This window comes from Sciurus vulgaris (genome assembly GCF_902686455.1).
Source record: "Sciurus vulgaris genome assembly, chromosome: 15".
NCBI lineage: Eukaryota > Metazoa > Chordata > Mammalia > Rodentia > Sciuridae > Sciurus > Sciurus vulgaris.
The window spans coordinates 76,896,157-76,918,189 of record NC_136476.1 but is presented as its reverse complement, the minus strand read 5'-3'; the positions used below and the strand labels follow the sequence as shown (position 1 = coordinate 76,918,189).

General features: G+C 38.8%; 1 protein-coding gene across 2 annotated transcripts in view; it reads left to right on the top strand.

The window, feature by feature from the left end:
• Positions 1–6,163: 6,163 nt before the first annotated feature.
• Positions 6,164–22,033, top strand: part of C5 (complement C5) — a 100,602-nt gene continuing 84,732 nt past the window's right edge. Inside the window, exons 1-7 of one of the 2 annotated variants that reach the window (XM_079112705.1) lie at positions 6,200–6,297; positions 6,803–6,871; positions 10,497–10,689; positions 12,767–12,929; positions 16,047–16,117; positions 18,506–18,597; positions 20,896–20,978. In XM_079112705.1, coding sequence (XP_078968831.1) covers positions 12,857–12,929; positions 16,047–16,117; positions 18,506–18,597; positions 20,896–20,978 — 319 coding nt within the window. In that variant the 5' untranslated portion in view covers positions 6,200–6,297; positions 6,803–6,871; positions 10,497–10,689; positions 12,767–12,856. Of the gene's footprint in view, positions 6,298–6,802; positions 6,872–10,496; positions 10,690–12,766; positions 12,930–16,046; positions 16,118–18,505; positions 18,598–20,895; positions 20,979–22,033 lie in introns of both variants that reach the window. The other variant, XM_079112704.1, reaches the window with a different exon arrangement.

The window sequence follows — 22,033 nt, the reverse complement described above, 5'->3', positions numbered from 1 at the left end:
ACAGGTAGTTCACTAAGGAAGGAGACATATCCTGTCCCTTAGGCCAGGCAGGGCTACAGGTAAGTGCTTCTTGGAAAAGAAGGCATGTGTGGGTCAGCACTGGGGGCCCATTTTATGAAATTATTCTCTTAATCTCATGTTCCCACCATCTTCATCTGTCTGTTCCCTAACAAGAAGAACTCTGTTATGGTTTAGATATGAGGTGTCCCCCAAGAGCTCATGTATGAGACAATGCGAGAATATTTAGAGGTGAAACAATTAGATTATGAGAGTCGTAACCTAAGCAGTGGGCTAATCCACTGATATGGATTAAATCCACAGGCAGGGTGTGGCTGGAGAGACACTGGGGGTGTGCCTTTGGGGTTTATATTTCATCCCTGGGGAGCAGAGACCCTGCTTCCTGATTGCCATATCCTGAGCTGCTTTCCTCCTCCATCCCCTGACATGATGTTCTGTCTCACCTGGGCCCAGAGCAATGGAGATGTCCATTTATAGATTAAGATCTCTGAAACTATGAGCCAAATAAACTTTTCCTCCTCTAATTGTTCTTGTCAGGTGTTTTGGTCACAGTAATGAAAAAGCTGACTAAAACCTGCACGCATGTTTATATGATTTTTCAATTGTAAAGGATGTCACACGTCAGCATTCCTGTTACTTCCAGGAATTGAAGAAGTTAGTTCTCAGAAGAGATACAAGATCCGAAGCCAGAGTCAACCACAATCAAAGGTGTTGCTAGAGCAGAATGGATTGTTCCAGCTTTCTTTGGGAAGCTATTAACTTACTATCAGCAGGTGGTGCTTTCAAAGCAGGTTTCCTTTAAAGCTGCTGTTCTTTAAGGACTTCAGAACACTTGCAAAGTGCTGATGCCAAAGAATTAAGTTCCTGTTTGTGGTGGTAGTGGATGTAAGCAGCTTTTATGAAAGTTACCTTTTTGGAAAAATATCTGCTCCAGGGTAGAAGTTAACTACTACAGTATTATAAATTACCTCAAAAATTAGTGACTAAAAATAGCAACAGACATTAATTAATCTCCTCGGCTCCTATGGGCAAGAATTCAGGAATGGTTTAGTTGGCTAATCCTGGCTCAGGCACTCTTCTGAGGTTGCAGTTGAGATGTGTGTGTGTGTGGGGGGGGGCTGCAGTCACCTGAGTGCATGGCTAGGGCGGCGGCAGCTTGCTCACAGGCTCTGGTAGAGGCCTTAGCTCCTTTCTACAGGGCCTCTCCATAGTCTTCTCCAGAGTCCTCACTGCACAGTCGCTGGATACCCCTGAAGCAGGCCAGAGACCCCCACCCAAAAGACCCTTACCATAATTAAGCAGTGTTTAATTATGTTCCCATTATGTTTGTAACATGTAAGTTCCTCTTCTTCAGACAGCTTTCTATCAGCAAAATCTTCTGCATGCAGAAGGGCACTATGGTTCGTAATTTCCTCTTTTTTGTAAATGCCAGGTTTGTAGAAGGAAAAAAAAAAAAAAACTTACGAAACCTCTATCTAGAGGATGAATAAAACGTGCTTGTCATATGAACCTCCTGCCCCCTCCCCTGGATATAAAGTTCAAAGAATTTTTGTACTCATTGTTCAGAGGAAGAATTCTTAGGTGCAAGCCACCTCTGAACTTGCAATCAATAAACCCACTTCCTGAAAATTCTCCAGGTGTCCAGCCTCTTCTGTCCCGCTTCACCCCCAGAAAAGGAAATTTGTCAGAGAGCAAGGCAGGAAAAGTCATGTCTTGTATGACCTAACCTCAGAAGTCACCCAGCTTTACTTTAGCTGTATTCTATTTGCCTAATGGCCCAACTCTGATACAGTGTGGGAGGGGACCACAGGAGGGCCCCTTGAATACCGGGGAGGTAAGGATCAATGGGGGCCATCTTGAGACCACTCCTGGCCACTGGAGGAGTAATGGGTACTGTAGTTAGAAGAAGGAACTTGTGTTGAACAAGAAGTAAGGTTGTCTGAAAAAGTGTATCAGTGGAGTCAAAGAGGGAATTAATGGACTGAGCTTGATACATTAAAAGGTATGGGGTGTAGACAGAAGAGGGCCAGTGAGGTCCTCTTCCACACATCTATAGATTCCCTGGAGTGGAGCAGGAAAGGCAGAGTGGGAATTGTCTCTGTTTCTTCTGAAGCAAATGTGCTTAACTGCACTCCATTACTTTATGGCTTGCCACCCCCTCCCCTACTCCGAAGTCCTCTCCTGTCTCATTAATTAGGATCCAAAGTGACCTTTGGAACTTGCTATTCTAACCCACTACTCTAGTAACTTAAAAGAATACTGGGAGCAACATCTTTCCCCTTTATCTTTCTTCAGTTGCCATTTGGGATTTAAATACAAATTCATCTACAACAGAAAGAACGGTATGTTTATATTATTACTATAGATGTGTCAGTAGAAAAGGAGGTTACTTTGTGTGCTTTTGATCTTCACAAAAGTTATGTTTTTTGTGTATTACACCTTGGAATGAATGAATATACAGTAATTTATCGTCCTATTTTGTAAATTGCATTCTAATTTTTGATATTACAAGGAATACCACAAAGAACACCTCTGTACTAATCTCTAGGACACTTTGTGAATTTTTTCCTGAGTATATACCTAGGAGTCACTTTTCTGTTCTCCTCTACCAGGCTTATCATGGTATGTGATAAACTCTTGATGAGGTGTGGGATACTAGATTTGGATATGGATACTGCCTGGTACAGAATTATGAAGGAACAGGGCTGTTTTGAGGGTCTGGTTTTGATAACCCAAGTCACTTGGGAAAATAATTTTAACTTGAGCTAAAGTAGTGGATCACAGGCACAAGGAGAAAAGAGGCTGTGGTCCGCTTTCCATCACTATAACAAACACCTGAGATAATCGATTTATAAAGAGAAGTTTATTTTGACTCTCAGTTTTGGAGTTTCCAGTATGGGAAGCTCGTTGCTTTTTGGGCTCTGATAGGGCTTGAAGCAACACGTCACCACAGCAGTGAGTAGAGAAGCAAAAACCACTCCCCTCATGGCTGGAAAGTGAAAGAGAAAAAGAAAGGGACAGGCTAAGGTCACTACCACCCAGGGCATGCCCTCAAGGCCCTGAAGACCTCCCACCAGGCCCCACCCAACCTCTGGAAGGTTCCACATCTCAATAGTTCCACTCTGAAAAGAAAGCTGTTAATTCTTGGGAGTTTGGGGAACATTCCAGATCTAAACTACAGCAGTGGGTTTCTCCTTTGGTCTGATCAACTGAAAAACTTATTTCAACCTGGATTTAGGTAAGTTGGTAGAGGGAACTAACAGGAACAGAACAATTAAACGAAATTTGGGAAGAAGTTATTTGGTGGTTTAAGTCAGTGGTTTTTAAACAACATGTCCAGGGACCCCAGGGTTCCTGTGTAGCCTCCCCGAGGGCCCTTGAAGGTTTAAATGTGGACAATGGGCAGATAGCCAGGCTGTCCCACTCCGTTCACACATCAAACTTCTCTGTAAGATTCTGTTTTTCAAAAAACACTTTGGTAGCTTAATGCACATTTCAATCCATTTAAACACACACGTGCCCAACAGGAAACAACAGACTGATGAGAGATATTTACTCATAAATTTCCCTAACAGGATGTAGTTTGTACTCTGAGATTTCCTTCCATGCCACTATTAAGAGGAAGCACTTCAGTAAAGGCTCTGCGTGTGCCACGTTCTCCAGAGCTGGAAGCAGTAATCCATATATTACCCAGAGTTCCACAGACACACCTAACAGAGGGTATAAGTAGATGAAGAAGAACAGCAGGAAGGCATGAGACTACGGGTAGGCTGAGGAGCAAAGGTGTCCTACCCAGAAGCACTGAGTGCCGCCCTTCCTCGGTTGAACACACCTTGCGTGATCCCAAGTCTCAATCGAGAATGATCTAATTCTGGGGAGACACCTCCTTTTCTCTGGTGGGCCCCAGAGACTGAACAGGCCTGTGTAAATTGCATGGGGCATTCATGGGCCATACCACCTCTCCTGCACCAGCCAGGCAGCAGGCGCCTGAAGCCAGCTTCAGGTGGCTTCATGGTGGGCTGAGTTTCTCAAAATAAGAACACATCAAATATTGCTGCTTTTTGCATTCTCTGAATTTACCACCCAATGATATTGCCTCCCTTTGAGTTGTTTGGTTTTGAAATTGATACCCAATAAAATCCTTTATCATATATAAAAAAAGAAGTATGTAGTTTGTATTAATTAAAATGGGCTTCTACAACTTTTTTTAACTAAATAATCATGAAATAGCTATTTAAAAGATAAAAAACTGAAAGATGCAAAATTGTCATTCTTCTAGGAGCACCTTCCTGTCAAGATTGGGACTTCAGGGAATCATCACACATACTTCAGACCCTCGGCTGTGGGGAAGAATGGGACCCTGGAGGCTGGAGAACCAAGCAGGACCAGATCAGGAGGGGCTTGTAAATGAAGTTAAGTCCTCTCGGCTCCACCTGGAGGGCAGAATGCAGGTAGTATCAAGAGGAAGGTTAAGTGAGCATCAAAACTTCTGCCAGATTTGAGATTCTCCTCTTTTAGAAATGCAGTATTTGTACAAAAATAAAATGAAATAAACAAAACAAAGATTGACTCAAAGGTCACATTTTACCATATAAAGAAAAAAATCCATCTTTGATGGACTTCTAAAAGGAAAAAAATGTAAACGGTTGAGAATCTATAAATTGTTCAACTTCAGTTCTTTTGAGAATCTTTGAACTTCATTCTTTAAATATGTTCTACAGCGAAACATGCCAAAGCTTTGCAAATACCATTCATAGCATTTGTCCTATAGCACAAGCAAAGAAACTTCTTTGCACTTAAAATACAAATATTACCCATGATGATTGGAGTGTTTTCTTCTCTCTCAAGTTTCTTTTCCCGAAAGTGATGGCGAAAGTGCTTTGTTTAACTTGACCTATCTTTCGCAACTCAGTTTAATCATTTGACAGATTTTCTTCTGATGTTAATGGGCTAAGTGGCCAGACAGAAGTGGCAGGTTTCTGTCATTTCAGCAACATGTGTAAGAGACACATTTAGTAAAATCCATGTGTCCTTTTTCCCCTACCAAATTCAGTATGAAGGTGTTAGTAAATAGAACCTTATCAATGCAAAGCAAAGAATGTCAGTGGGACCACCTCTGATTTATAGAAATATGTTTGGGACGTGAACTCTATTTTAAGTAGAGTATATGTTACATACTAAGGTAGAAATTAGGAGTAAAATTTTTTCTAATGAATATAAAAATTATAAAACCAAATTAAAAATCTTAAAGGGTTAGGCATATAGTTCAGAGGTAGAGAATTTGCCTAGTAGCCATGAAGCCCTGGGTTCAATCCCCAGTACCAAAAAAAAAAATAAAGTTAAAATTTTATTTAATTGTAAATTAATTGCTATACTCAGTTATTATAGGAAGCTTTGTCTTTCTTGAGCTGTAGTACCAAAATTCTAAAGTCTTCACAAAAATATATGAACTTTTAAATACAGATATTCTATGTCTAAATGAAAGCAGATTTTGAAGGAGCAGTGGATGAATGGATGGGTATTGGAGGATATGCATTCCCTACCAAACTCCAGTGTTTGGTTGGTAATTAGCATCCTCAGGACAGTGTTCCATTGACAGTCTCAAGCTTTTCTCTACTTAATGTTCAGCTTTCTCTCTAGAATGGGAAAGACCAAGCAACTATCCTTTGGACCCCTTTTGCAGATCTCAGTTATCCTTAGACCATTTGCAGCATCAATGACAGTACCATCTTTAAGTCTTCTCTCAAAGAGACAATCTTATGACACTTGATTCATTCAGAACCCTTCTAAAATCATCTCAGATTGAAACTGAATCAAGATAGGTCTTCATCACCAACAGAAACAAGTGGGATCGACTGGAGACATGCTAAAAATCAGGAAACAACATCAGAGCAATTGCCCTAGTCTAGAGAAGAAGGGCTAAAGGTGGCTTCCTGGTTTCTAGCACTCAGCTGTTCTTCATAGGGCTAAACTCTCGCTATAGAGTCTTTTTATTTGTATTAATAGAATTAAGTCCCCTGAGTCTAAGTTGCTATAAAGTACCTTCTATCTTTAGTGTTTTTGTTTCAATTTTAGTTTTCTTCCTCAGAGATACCCTCTTTCAGAATTAATAATTAACCATAAAACTAATTTATCCAAATTCTTTAAGCTCCGTTTATTTAAAAGGAAAGTAGCTTCAAGCAGTTTGAGTCCATGGTTTAAACCACCTCTAGCCATGGGCCTTTTGGAAATACTTTGTCTTTTAATCTTCCTGGAGAAAAGTTGGGGTCAGGAACAAACGTAAGTAAAACAAATCATCTTCATTTCATAATGTATCTGAGTAGTGATGAGTGAAAAAGTAAGTTCAACAGATTGTGTTAATTTGAAAATAATTTCTCCTGAGAGAACCAAATGGATAGTCTCAGTTCTAGATGAGAAAGTCATGGAAGCATTTTGATTTGATGAGTGGCTAATAAAGGGACAGATTTTATAAGATTATTTATAAAAAATTGATGTAAATGAATATTCAAATTCCTCTTCAAAAAAGGCACAAAGTAAACTCAAAATAATAACTGCCTTAGCATTAATTGCTTCTTTGTATTTAGTGCTTAGTTTTCTTTATGTTTTTGATGGACTATACACAGCTAAACCAGAGTTACTTGGTGGTTAATTCTAATACTGTGATTTGAAAATTTATTGTAGCAATTAACTTCTACATTCATGAGTTAATTCTTCACAATTTTTAGTGATATTGAGATCATATGCATTTTAAACTATGTCTTATAAATGACGATTTCATATCTAGAAACAATATTTGAATCCTGAAAAGTAACTGGGTATTGTCTAATGGAATCAACTCATTTCATATGTGAAGGTAAGTCCAGATAGGGCAAGTGATTGACCAAAGGTCACACTGCTAGAGAGAGACAGAGGCAGGACTTTAATTCACGTCTTCTCCTTATCACTTCAATTTTTCCATTTTATCAAAATTTTCCATATAAATATATTAAATATATTATAAATACAAATGCTTAGGCTGTCATAAATTTATAGCATCTTCCCATCTCTAGTCTGAGATTTTATCACATGGCCACAATCGCCCCATTACCTTAAATAGTTTTTGTTACTTTTTAATGGTTTTTAATTTCTTTGTGCATTATTGTTATAGGTAATACTGTGTCTCATTTTGACATATTCATAAATGTACATAATATAATTTTCTCCATTTCAATTGCAAGTACAACCTCCTTCCCTCTCCTTCCTCCCCTGTTCCCCTTCCTCTACTTTATTGGTTTTTATCTATTTTTTAATTGATGCATTATATTTGTATATATATTTATTTTTTCATTTTTGAGATAATGAGTTGAAGCTTATAGAAATTGATATTAGTTGACTTCACATTGATGTCAGAACTAGGGCTAGAAGCTAGGGTCTCAAGGTTTTTATTCAGGGGCATTCTGAATTCTCCCCTACTACCTTACCTTGGCCCTTAATAAAAAGCACTTCCTTACTTGTTCTGAAAAAGTGATAATCGATTACTTTAATTGATTGAGCAACTGTTTATTGAGCACCTAGCATGTGATAGCACTGAGGGTATAGCAGATGAGAAAAGATGATTCCTAGAGCTTGCTTCTCATGGGAGAAGCAAATGACGAATGAACGAATCAATGAAGGAAGGAATAAATGAGGACAGGTAGTTACTAGTATCATGAAGTAAAAATAAAGGAAAGTAAGAAGATAAGGAAATGATGGAACACTATTTAAAAGTGTGAGCAGGAGGGTTCTCTTAAGGAGCTGACACTAGCAGATGTTGAAGAAGTGAGGGAGGAAACCGGGTGATCAGCTGGGGAAAGCATTATAGGTAGAGGCTGAAGAAGCATTCTTGCCTCTCTGAAAGCTCAGCAGCTTGATCCTCTATGGCTATTGAAAGAAAATGAAAATACGAAATTCATCATATGGATAGATCATAATATCAGTACATCAATAAGGACCAAAACTTGTATGAACCCAGTTCATACAGCTGGGGACTGAACCAAAGAATGCTCTACCACTGAGTTATATCCCAGCCCTTCTTGTTTTTCATTTTGAGACAGCATCTTGCTATAAATTGTCTAGGCAGGCCTCAAACTTGTAATCCTTCTTCCTCAGCCTCCCAAATAGCAGGAATTCCAGGTGTGGGCCTCCTAAGAGCTTCTAGGCACTGAATACACATGTCTCACCACTACCACCAAAAAGACAACTCAAAACAATACCAAATGAAAAGTGCAAAGTTTCTAAGAAAACAAATTAAAATAGCTTTTTATCTCCAAATGTTCTGATTGCAAAAGTCTTCCAAACATTGGAGAATATCATGCTAAGTGAAGCAAGCCAATCCCAAAAAGCCAAAGGCCAAATGTTTTCCCTGATAAGTGGATGATGATACATAATGGGGGTGGGGGGGCTGGGGGTGAGAGAAGAATGGAGGAACTTTGGATTACATAGAGGGAAATGAGATGGGGGAGGGAGTGGGGGTATGAAAGATGGTGAAATGAGACAGACATCATTACCCTATGTACATGTATGATTACATGAATGGTGTGAATCTACATCGTGCACAATCACAGAATTGAAGTTGTACCCCATTTGTGTGCAATGAATCAAAATACAGCCTGTAAAAATAAAAAATTTAAAATAAAATAATGTGAGTAGGAAAAAAGACTTAAGTGCTGTTTAGGCTGGCTGTCGAAAATGCAAATTCTGGAGAAGGGCTTCTCAGATTCAATTCTTAATTCTATAACTTAGTTTTGTGATCTTAACCAAGCTAATAAGCAACTTGCTCATCTTAAAATGGGTGCAATAATAAGACTCTCCTCACCAAATAGTTGTAACAACACAATGATAGATAGAATGTGATAAGTAATAATTTAATATATATAATGAGTAATATACACTATATAATGGGTAATAATATATAATGTATAAGGATACACACACAGTTTGGGATGGTGTCTAGCACACAGGGAGACGTCAATAAATATATCTGATTACCGTTTCTTATTTTCTGCAGTCCCCTGCTAAGCAAATGACTGAGATGATTGGCTGGTGGTTGGAAGTCTGGAGATTTTTAAATCTACCTATAATTGGCTCCAAATTAGTTATGTAGAGAACTGTTTGTACTTTAAAGGAATTATTTACTGCTAAACTAATTTTGTTACTATAGACTTGTTGACCTTTAAAGACTTTTAAAAAAAAATATCAGCTGTTGGTAGGAGCCTGAGGTAATTCTGCCCAGTGGGGTGATGGGTGCATCCCAAGTCTGTGGGAACACTTCAATCGGTCAATCACTAGGCCCTTTTGGATTGATAGGTACTTCTTATGCAGTTCTCACTATTCAAATTAGATACTCAAGTGATATATAATTAATAATCTAGTTTATATGTGAAAGTTTCTATTTAATAAGACAATGAAAAATCATTTTGAAACTTGAGTTTCAAAAGTTTGTATAGCTCACTTCTATTCCTATATTAAAATGCATAAAAATAAAATTGAGACAAACTGTGATTGGAACAATGCTTGTAACCTTGACCTCAATTATACACATACAACAGAGACCAGAATGTAAACTTTCACTTCATTTACTTATAAGTCATGTGACCTTGATCAAATCAACCTCTGATCACATGTAAAACAGGAATAGCAACAGTACCTACAGTACCCTTAGCTTGCAAAGATGAAATGAAAAGAGTTCCATGGAAGTGCTAACGTGCTCTGACGTCACTGCCCAAGTGCTGCCATTGTGATTATTGTCATGATTGTTATTACTGTGACCTCATGAAACTCCATCACTGCTGTCAGATACCTTCCTCCAGCTCACCTGCATTCTCTGTCTTTACCCCCTCACTAGAGAGACATATTTCTATGATTAGTTCTTTGAACTAACTTGGTGAAATTGGTGGATTTTATTCTTTATTGAGTACTAAGTAGGCTGGGTGCTGCCATATACATGATCTTATTTAACCCTGACCACAGCCTGGTTAAAAAACAAACAAAACCCAATATCTTAACAGACATACTGTTTTTGCTTCAGGCAGGTTTAATGACTTTACCTCGATCATTCAGCCAGCAGATGGCAGAGCTGAAATTCAGTGTCTAGCGCCTGTATTTCTTCTTTCTTCAATGAGAGAAAGAAGAAGGAAGGAAGAAGAAAGGGGGAGAGAGGGAGGGAAGAAAGGAAGGAGGAGGAACAAAAGCAAGTCCCCGTTTGTATGTTGCAGTGAACACCCTCGAGTTCTCCCTGGCTGCTATTATTACCTTTCTAAACATAAACCAAATTCGCAGTTCCGTTTCCCAGGTCTTTATGCTTGGAAACTATCTGAAATTATCATAGATCACAAAATAAATTTTGATTTTAAAATATCATTTAACTTGAAATATGTCTATTTCAAGTTGACTCTCACAAGTGAGAAAAAATATAAGAACAGATGTCACATAAAGATACTGAACCTTTCATGTTTCAACAGCTATGTCATTGCAGCACCAAAAGTATTTCATGTGGGAGCATCAGAAAATATTGTAATTCAAGTTTATGGATACACCGAAGCATTTGATGCAACAGTCTCTGTTAAAAGCTATCCTGATAAAAAAATCAGTTACTCTTCAAGCTATCTTATTTTAACTCCACAAAATAAATTCCAAAGCTCTACGATTTTAACCGTATGTATTTATCCTTTATTTTCTTTATATATACAGAATATTTTGGATAAAATGTGTACAATATTTGAATATTGATAAACTTAAGATTTGACCATTTGTGCCATGCTACCCCTACATAATTATTAGATGATTATTGGTTGCTAATGATAATATGACTGAAACATAAAAATCTAAACAGAAGAATTGTGTAAGATGCAATTATTTGGTGAGGAATTGAAAATACTTTTTTGCTATGAAAATTGTCATGCAAATATACAGAAGAATATGAATATGAATGTCAATCTGTAGTACTTTGCTCACAAACATCCAAGGATGCTATTGAATGTGGGTTTACCTAAACTCCAATATTCTAAAATCCCCAAAGTCATAAACTATTGACTACCAAAACAAATAGCTCTCACTGACAACCCATGGTATATGGAAAGATCAATCCTGATCAACCAACTTCTTTTATTAAGACATGAATGGATTAGAGACATGCTTGCAAGTCATTTGTTATTTAAAATTATGATACTTAAAAAAGAACCAGAAAAATCAAAGAGTTATCAAAGTTGGAAGGGGTTCTAGGGCTCATTGAGACCTGTGTTTGTCTAAAGTGAGTTCTTAATAAAGAAATTAAAAATTGAGCACGTTTGAGGCTCTGAGTTCAATCCTCAGTACCACATAATTTTTTTTTAAACAATATAAATGTATTGTGTCCATCTACAACCAAAAAATATTCAAAAAGAATTAAAAAATTGAAATTTTATGAAAACTTCAAGTTAGAATCATATTGATTGTTAATATTTTGGAATCAGTTCTACAATTGTTTTGATTTTTAATTATGTGAAGTCATAAGCATAAGAATATTATAGCTAATATTAGGTTGGATATATTTAAGACACTGTAAATGATTTTCATTATGCTACAAATAATAAAATGTCAACATCAAGAGTCTTTCATATATATATTCCTTTAAAAGTCATGTATTTATTACTCATGTTTAAGCAACACCTATCTAAATAAATTGTGACCAATATAAGAATTCTATCATTAGTTTTGGATGGCAAGTATTCTAATCTCAACAAATACTTGCACTTATCAGGTTTATTAAGAATTAAAATTAATTCCCCCAGGTGTTGTTTTCAGTAGGCACTCTCTCATTTCATAAGATGCAAGGTTGCCACTAGCCACCTGTGGTGCTCTCCTTTAAATTTAAATCAATAGCTGTGCTATAGAACAGTTGTTGAAAATGGAGATGAAGGCGAGGGAATCCTAAAAATCAATGTTTCTGAAGCATTTAATTTTAGCTTAACATTCTAACGTATCTTTCTTTGCCAATTGGATGTTGTGCCACTATCTTCTAAGGACAAGTCCACTGAACCAAGTTCAAATCTTACTTATTACAGGTTACAGCTTTAACGAATCATGTGTGTTCTGTAGTGTTTCTTAAGAAAGAAATTAGGATGCTTGCAAAGTAATCTGAGTGCAGAATTCTACAGATTTTTACTATGAGTTCAAAATTGCTACAATAATCTCAAATATATAGTTCTATAGCTCTTGGTTTTAGTATTAATTTTCACCCCAGGTTTTAATTCCTGATTTTCTGAGAAGCACTGTTCTTCCTGTATTACATATTTTTGTGTAAAATTTGCACATCATTGAATGCAAAGGGGATCAGCATAAGTACATGCTCAGATTGGGAAGCATGCACGGTGGCCCCTGGAGCAGCAGTGGGTGATGGGCACAGTGTGCCCAGCATGAGCCAGGCTGCCACAGTGGCAGTGGAGAGCAGGGCTCATGCGGGGAGCTGACCAGGCAGCTTCTCACGAGTTCTGTGGCAGGGCTGCCTTAAGAGTGTGCCAAACTTAGCAAGCATGGAAGCCAGAAGAGTGTCAGTTCTTAAAGTTGGTGATGATAGTTGACACTGAAGGGCTCTGGGCAAATTTGATGAATTCCTCTGGCTCCTGTACCACTTCACAAATGGTGAGATGCGCACGCTCGTTTTCGGTTTTAATGAGAGTGCTGTGGTGTTGAGAGAGTCAACACGTCTTAGAACCCTAGAATTACTTTTCTGCATCAACATTTTCTTTTACAGATACAACCCAAACAGCTGCCTAGAGGACAAGACTCTGTTTCACATGTGTATTTGGAAGTCATTTCCAAGCATTTTTCAAAATCAAAAAAAATGCCGATAAGCTATGACAATGGCTATCTCTTCGTTCATACAGACAAACCTGTTTACACTCCACACCAGTCAGGTAGAGTGCAAGATGCTTCCTTCTCTGGGGAAAATTGATGCTGTATTGTAGAATTGTTTAACATCTGAAATTTCAAAGAGCTTCTACCTGAGAAAAAGTCTGTTAAAGACTCTGTTCTTCTGGTAGAGGGGAAAGGCAGAAGAGGCGTCAAACCCTGATGGAGGAGTGCCTGGATTTAGTCTCACTGGACCAAAAGTTCAACCCAGAAAGGCACCACGCTGCCCACAGGGTCACGTGTGCAAAGCCTTCCCTTCCCCACCTCTCCTCCTCTCCATCCTGCCTTTGAGCACTTCAGAGACAGGGTCATGAGAGATGTCTTGGAGAAGAGGAGCCTCTGACATTTTATTAATGATAGTTTTGGGAAAGGACAGAGTAAAGGGGGCAGAACCAGCAAGTTTCACTGAAAAGCTTGGCGCACCGTGGGCGCTGGCTAAATGCTGGTGGGCGTGGACGCAAACAGTGAGGTGGGGTGGCCACTACCTTTTCTGCAGGGGCACCTGTTACAATCCACTCACGTTGGAAGGGCCCAGAGAGGGTGGGGAGATTGCCATCATCTTAGAATGTCCTTGCAGGAACAGAACCGTCTCCTGCCCCTTGACAATGACTCGGTCAGCAAGGCAACAGTCTCTGCCCACAAAGGTCCTTTTAAGCGGATCACACCTAGAAAGGAGCACAACCTCGCCCTTTCTCCTCCCTGTGTCAGTGATGCTCCTGACTGGGTGCTGTTCACTGCCTACCTCTTAGGGTCAGGAGTCACTGTCCAGTAAGAAGTAGTCTAACGTCCAATGTCTAGGACCTTCCATGGCCACCAGTGCCTTCCTGAAGAACCCCTCATTACTCACTTCTCTACCAGGCTTTAACGTAAGAAGGCGAAGGATCCTGTGTAGTGTAGTCACGGAGAAGATGAGACACTTCCTCTAAACACCGCCCCATTCGTGAGAGGAGCGTGTGTAGGGGTAGAAGCAGACTCTGGAGCCAGATTTCCTGGGTTCAAATCCCAGCTTGGGCTTTTATTGCCTGTACGACTGTGTGAATAGACTCTCAGGTCCCCACTTTCCTCTTCTGTAAAATAAAATTAATAATACAATGTACTTCTTAGAGTTGTGGGAACTAAGTGAATTCATAGGTGTAAAGCACTTAAGACAGTGCCCAGCACAGTAGACACTAGTGTTTCCCAGTATTATCTAAGCCTATTTACACAGAAGAAAAAGAATTACTTGAAAATAATTTTTAAATAATTTTAAATAATTTTTAAAAATTGATGAAATCTTGGTGTTTGTAGCTCTAATATCCTGATTGACATATTTAATCTGAAGAGCCACAAGGGACTTTCAGTATAAGCATCCCAGGATAAAGGCTGAAGTCTCAAGGCTTTATAGGTCAAGGGACTGTAGCATATGGGCTAAAATCCTTCAGTTCTCCGCAGCCTGTGGCCTGGTCTTCCCCAGCTTCCTCACCTTCCACGTGCCCCTCAGCTGTGGACACGGGACAAACACAGCCACGCTGTCCTCATTTCAGTTGCTTCCTCACCCCATTTTCCCGTTCATGTCCAGGCCTGTGTAACGTGCTGTTCCCTCTGCATGGTCCGTTCCTGCCCCTCTGTGCCTGGCTGGCTTCTGCTCCACCCTTTCCTGAATTTTACATGTAATTGCATTTACCCCTGTCCTCCTCCCCATAGAAGACACCCATGTCTTGCTTATTTCACAGCTGTATCTTACTGCTTAGCACAGTGCCTGGCACCTAGAAGGCATTTGATATTTTTTTTGAAAATTAATAACCATATCTTCAGTACAAAGATTTAATTCTTGCCTCCGATACCCCATTGATTAATATTTGTCTTAAAACACACTTGGTTAGAAACTCGATTAATAATAATCATAGAGATAATAATAAACATTTATCAATTCTTGTTATGTGCTGGGCTGTGAAAAGCGTTGTCTTTTTTTAGTTCTCTCAGCAACACTAGGAGAAGATCCTGAAATGTTCCTTGTTTTTATCAAGGAGCTTAATCAGGCCTCAAGTGGTTAAGTGCCCTCCTCCAGGTCACACTAGAAGGTGGACCCAATGTTTTGAACTCCAGGGCTGGTGCTCTGGCTTTTGCAACATGCAGCCTCGGACATTCTCCCAGTGATGCTCAGACCCAGACCGGTGTGTCCATAGACAGGCGATGATTCGAGGTGGCAGACAGGTGTAAAACAGAGGAGAAAGAAGAAGGTGGCAAGACTTACTGAGTATGTTGCTTTTATCTTGTGGTCTTGGTAAAGCTGATTTTAACATGGCTTCTTTATAGAGTTTTGCTTAATACTGACTCTCTAAATCATATTGGGCTTATGGTATCAATCCAGTTTTATTATGTGGGTAAACTTTGGCCATGAAAACATTCGAGCCCCAGCTTTTGCTAGAGAAATTACAACATGCCATTGAAAAGCACTTTCTCATTGTGTATCAGACAGCTAAACAAAGGCTTTTGTTCAAAAGTAGGTGTGCATTAATTGGCAGAAGTGAAAGGAAGACAATGAAAAGTTTGAGCCCCTGGCATTACTGTTTTAAACATGAGAAAATAATGGTAGCACTGGCTCACTCTGTAACAAAACCATATAATTCAAAACTTTTGTAAGTGCTCATTTGAGGTCTTGTTGTGTTTTATAAGCAGAAAAGTATATAGATCTGAATCAAACTCCAAATTTTTCACTGAAATCTTTAACCATAATTTAAGACAATATTTTATGTTTTCATATAACCATATGGTAGATCTAGGTCACTATTCTGCTGCTCTGAGATTCTCAATAAATAACCTAAGTATAGATATAACTAATTTTGTACTATGGGTATGTTCCCCTAAAGTTGTATGGAAGCGTATTTTAATAAAGTGAACTGTACTTTAAATTCATTGGAAGAAGGCACTCTTATGAAATCTCAGAGGAATCACTTTAGAATAAAGAATATTTATAGACTCTGTCTTCAAAGTGACCTTACTTTCTTCTAAAAATGGATGGTTGTGTATAGATCTGTTTATTGAGGCGTTTCAATGAGACTCTTTTTTCAGGATTTTTTTTTAAAATATGAAAATACCCTTGTGTTCAGCAGAGCTTTTGATTATATTAATTTTCCTTACAGTAAAGGTTAGAGTTTATTCACTGAATGATGACTTGAAGCCAGCCAAAAGAGAAACTGTTTTAACTTTCATAGTAAGTATATAATTTATTCAAATAACACTAACTGATGTTTTTAAGACGGGCATCCCATTCCATAATCCTGTCCTTACAGCACACTTAGTCATCAATGTCCCATAAATGGATATTAAACATCTACTATGAGAATAACACTATAGACTTTTATGTGTATGCTATAGGCATAAGCAGAAAGCTCAAAAAAATTAAATCTCTACACATTGAAAGATTTTGAGCTAAACCATTGAAGTACATCCTTCGTGATTCCCTTTTTAAAGAACACCCAGCAGTCACTAAGAATTAATTGAATATCTATTATGTTTAAAATTTTTGATTTGCCTAATTTAAGATGAAGAATTATAACCATGGTGCTTACTTTTAAGTTACATAGAGTTTAATAGCTAATATGGTAATGTGTGGAAATTTTTGCTTACTGATGGGGTGAGCAGCTATCATGCATTTGTCAGACATGATAAACAACAGATGATGTGAAACAGGCTTGCAGGTTCTCACCTAGTTTGTGAGATTTGAACAAACTCTTGTGACTTTACCCAGTTTTCACACCCGTGATATTTTTGTAGGGATATAAAATACTGCAATTAGTCATAACTGCTCACTTATTAACATTAGGTGTAGGAGTGACAGTCCCCCACTGCAGGCTGTGGCATCTCTTCTACTGCAAAAACAATAAAACACAAGCGAAAAATCCTTATCAGAATGCAGGTAAAAAGAGGGGATATTAGAGAACAAAACTACCCTAAATACAAACCAAACTAATTATACATTAGGATAAATGACATGGGAGACAGGAGCTCGGAAAAGACAAAACAACGTCACAGGGAGGGCTGACATAACCCTGTTTTGGAATGCAGGAGGCTGAGGAAACCTTGAACTGGTTCTTAATGAAAGGAACTGACATGGGTTCTTTTAAAAGAACAAAGGTCATCCTGTGTAAGAAAGAGTGTGAATTAATCTCTGGGAGGAGGAAGAATTTTAAGCAGAGGTAGTAGTAAATAAACTGACTGCAGACTGATAGAATGTCTGGAAGAGAGCTAAGCAGAAGCAACCTCAGCTCTGCTGGAGAACAGCAGGTCTGTGGACTCAGGCTCCTTAGCCCACAGCTCCATGGTGGAACATGAGTGAAGCAGAACCACGGAATGCCAGTCATCCCAGGCAAGAGCTTCCCCAGGGAGCAGATTGAGGAACTGATCGCAGAGCTGCAGGGAGCCAGTATGTGGGAAGTTTCCTGAAAAGAGTACTCCGAAAGATCATCTTAGATGGATCCTGTACAACCGATGATGGGATAAAGAACACCAGGGAAGAGACTTATCTATGAGTGTTGAGTGTCCATCTTCCACAGGATAGGCTTTTGTAACGGTTACTATTTGTCATTCAAGAGAAAAAAAGCTTAAAATTCCAACCATGAATTTCAGTCTGAGTAAATGGTGTAAAAGGTGCAACCAGACCTCGAAGTGTATTTCGGAGACCCACAAACTTTATCCTAATAATTTGCTAAACCGAACACAGAATTAAGCATATGGGGAAGTTTTATGAGAATTTTCAAGTTTGTTCAATAATTTTGAGGGTTCTAGAAGCTTAAAATGTCCACACTGCATGTTTATAAATTGTCTAGTTAAAATTCAGTTTGTAGAATATTTGCTTTGGAAATTTAATATGAACATACATAAAAAATGAATTCTGGCATTTCTAAAGCCTGCTAGGCTCACATTTGGCTTATCAGAGGCATCAGGGATAGTTTGCTGTTGTTGCCCACACGTCGCTGCACTTCTTTTTTTAATTATAAAATAAAGAGTGGAGCCATTTCTGGATAATGAGGACAGATGAGAGAGGTTCCCAAACCAGGAAGGAAGTGACTTTAAATGAACTGTGTGTACCTGTCATAACATTACATCGAATTTTGTTTTTCATATTTAATTTGAAAACAGGAGTATTTGTTGGTAAGTATTTCTGTGGGTCAAAGATCATACAGTTAGTTGAAATTGTTAAAATGTAGTTTCTGTGCTTTGGGGGCTGCTGTGGGTTGAGTATGTGCCCCAAGCCCAGGTGAGGCAGTGCTGGGAGGTGGGGTCAGGGGAGGGTTAGTTCAGAAGGCTCCGCCCTGATGAATGAATGAGGCCATTCTCAGGGGAGCAGGGCAGTTCTCTGGGAGAGGCTTTGTCTTCAGAGCAAACTCTCCCATGGGCTTCCTTGCCCCTCCCCTTTTTCACCATAGGAGGAAACAGGACCAGGGTCCCCCTAGATGCAGGCACCATCCTCTTGGACCTCCCGGGCTCTAGAATAGTGACTCCAAATAAATCTGTGCTCTTCACCAATTGCCCAGTCTCAGATATTCTTTTATAGTTGGAGAAAATAAACTAAGACAAGGGTGTTTGTTTTTATTCAAAGGATCCCCAAGGATCAGAAGTCGACATGGTAGAAGAAAATGATTATACTGGAATTATCTCTTTTCCGGACTTCAAGATTCCATCTAATCCTATGTATGTAAAAATATTACTTGATAAAGTTTTCCCTACACAGCTCAGCAGGAACGCTTGGCTGTGAACAGAGAAACAGTCAAATGGAGCCACCTAGTGTTGACGAAGGGTGTCACAAATGTGGGGATGCAAAGTCTTCAGTCTTCTGAGAAGTTAGGATCAGTTCCCCGGGGGGAAAAATATCCCAGTACTAGAACCTGACCAGGCAAGTTGATAGACCTTTAGGAGGCAGAAGCAGGAGAACTGGTTAAGCCCAGGAGATTGAGGCCATGGTGGGCTATGTAGTGAGACCCTGCCTCAAAAGGTAAAGACAAACAAACAAAAAATCTCATTGCATCTCATTCATTCTCTTTCCATACAGAAATAAAAATTGGGAAGAGACAAAAATAGTGCTTGGGCTTCCTTTTATCAAGAGCATCACCTCCCGCCTTTGAAGTATGCTGTGGGTTCAAGAGGCTGGTGTGGTGCCATTCCTTTCCTGGGTGTTAGATAATCAGGTCCTCTGTAGTTTTTCTTTGCATAGACCAAAAGGCAGAGTCCAAGGGGTGGATATTTAAAGCCATTTTCTCATTGGTCCTCATGTGAAAGGACTTAAAATCATGTCTTCACAGAATTCGATGTAATACATCTTTAGTGGACACATTCCTGGTCCTGATAAGTCACGATAGGAGGGAGAGGTACCCAATAGAAACCAAATATCCACAATCCCTGCTTTGAAGGAAATTAAAATACAAGAGGATGCATAAAACGCCCCCCCAACCCCCCCACCCCGCCTAGAAATGACTACATTGTAACTTTGAGGCACAATGATTTTATGGTCATTTTTACTCTGCCCTCTAGAGGGGAGTTTGCATTTAGTTCATAGGATTATCAATCTAAAAATTTAGATTGAAATCGGGGGATTTGAATAATTTCGATAATTTACAATTGTGTCCTTTCTTGAATATGCTGCATGCCCTACAATACAGAATCAAGCCTATGATTTCACTGCCATTATCATGTCTCTGTCTTCATCTTGTGCTACTTTCCCCAAGGAAGATTATGTATCATGATCATGACCACGACTTTCCCAAGCCTCTCTTTAGCGTGTACTTCACCTTGTCCTTCACCAAGTGAGCTTCCTGTCACCTTAGGCCTCAGAGAAAATGCTGCTTTTTAAAGAGGCCATGACTGGACATGCTCTATGGAGTCCTTCACTTTCTTTACTCTGTCTTCTCACCTTGTGTATTTTCTTCATAGCACCACAATATGGTGATTGTTTATTTATTAATTGGCTTGCCTTTTATTCCCCTCTAGATCGTAAACTCCTTGAGGGCAGGGCTCGTGTCCATAGCTCACTGCTGTGTCTCAGGACTTCAACATAATAGCCACTTGATAAATACTCATTGAGTTATGATGATGATGATGATGATCTTAGGCATAGCATTACCTTGACTGACAACATAACCAATCTGCAGATAGATGTTCTGTTCTTCATTCCACAAGTCAAGTAACTTGTACAATTAAACCTGGTAGTAAATGGAAAAGTGAGGATTTGAATTTTCTTCTATTTTTTCCCATTTTTTTTATTTCTAGTGCTTAATCTACTGCTCAGTAAATATTTTTAAATGCATGTTGTTAATTAAACAGATACCGAATAAAGAATTAAGCCTATAATTTTACCAATCTTTATTGATCTTATTATTTTTTACTACCTCTTTAAACACACCATACTTTGTCTCCAGCCAGAATTTCATTTGTGTGAGGTATGAATTTTATCATCCAGCCAGGCTTGACCTATAGTGTATGTTTCCAGATATATTATTATGAATTTTCAACTCTATTGTGAATCTTAGTGTTTTGCTAGCATAGTAAAGCTCCAGGATTAAATAAATTCTCAAGGTATCATCAGCTCTTCAAATCAAAGCTAATGAATCTATATTAAGTTAAAATAGCCAGGCATGGTGGCACATTACACCTGTAATCCCAGTAATTTGGGGGACTGAAACAGGAGAATCACAAATTCAAGGTCAGTGTCAGCAATTTAGTGAGACCCTGTCTCAGTATAAAAAATTAAGGTTGCAGTTCGGTTGTAGATCTGGGAAAATAACACAATATATGAAAATCTAATTACTAAACAATTTTTATTGTCCTGAAAATGCTCAGTCAGTTTTTTTTTTAATCTTGCACAAACAAAACATTTAGGCCACATGTAGATGTATAAATATATTATAACTTCTTTAAAATAGAAATGTGTTCAGTTTCCACTGTGTAAATGAAAAGATGTGATAATGTGTAATTTTTAATATTTTGCTTCCACAGATATGGTGTGTGGACAATCAAAGCTAAATATAAAGAAGACTTTTCAACTGCTGGAACCACATACTTTGAAATTAAAGAATATGGTAATTTCTGACAATTAGAAGTTTACCACTAAAGTCAGGATTTTGCAGTAATTCTTTTCATTAGTGTGCCTCAAGTAAAATCATCCTAGATGAAGATGGGGACACCTGGTGGTGTGGCTCAGGACCTTTTGGCGGGGAGATAGCTGGTAGGGGGTATTGAATGCCCAAGTTTTGGATCCAGGTTGCCCTTGTTCATCTTGAGCAAGTCACCAGCTTCTCCCCCTGGGCTCTTCTTCATAGAACTAGAGGAGTCTTGTCCCCTAAAGAGCTTGGCTTGTTAAGGTCCTTTAGAGAATTATGATCTTCGGGGAAATAAACAATCAGAGTTGAGGAGAATGGAACCCAGGAAGATAAATGAGTCACTCAAGTCTCAGTCACTTAGTGACAGAGCAAAAATATCAGATTTCCTTACACCTAGTCCAGTACTATGTCTTCCAGTTCATGAATCCCTAACATATCGATTTGTAAATTTAGGGTACTCTCTTTGAAGTCAATCATATTAATGAGCTAATAATTAACATATCAATAACTCTTTGCAGTTGTTGTAGTAGTTAACTAGAATATCTGTATGCTCCACTATCAGATTTAACTTTTTTTCTGTTTGAAGTCATTTTTTCATTTCCTCGGGAGATTCATAATGAGAGAGAGAAGGATAAATACGTAGCAGGAAATTTTGACATATAATAAGGAAAACAGTGACAAAAATTTATACTGAAAACTGAAAGATTACAGGCTGCCAGGGACACGGTGTTCAAACTGATCTCAGTTCCTCCACATGCTCTGCTGCTGCCTGCGTGTGTGTAGAATTCACCCACTTTCTGTAGCCACCCTGGTCAAGTCATCACTAGGCTTCTCCATGACTGCAAACGCCTCTCCATCTGCTGTCTGCTTCCAAGTCTTAGTATTAGCCAAAAACAAAAACAAAAAAACACTTATTCCTCCGATGATGAAAATCAAAATCCTTATTGGGAACTGGCCCCAGCTCTTCTGCATCCTCACTTCACTCCTGGGCTCCCTGACCTGCAGCACAGGGCTTTACACTGATGTTCTCTCTG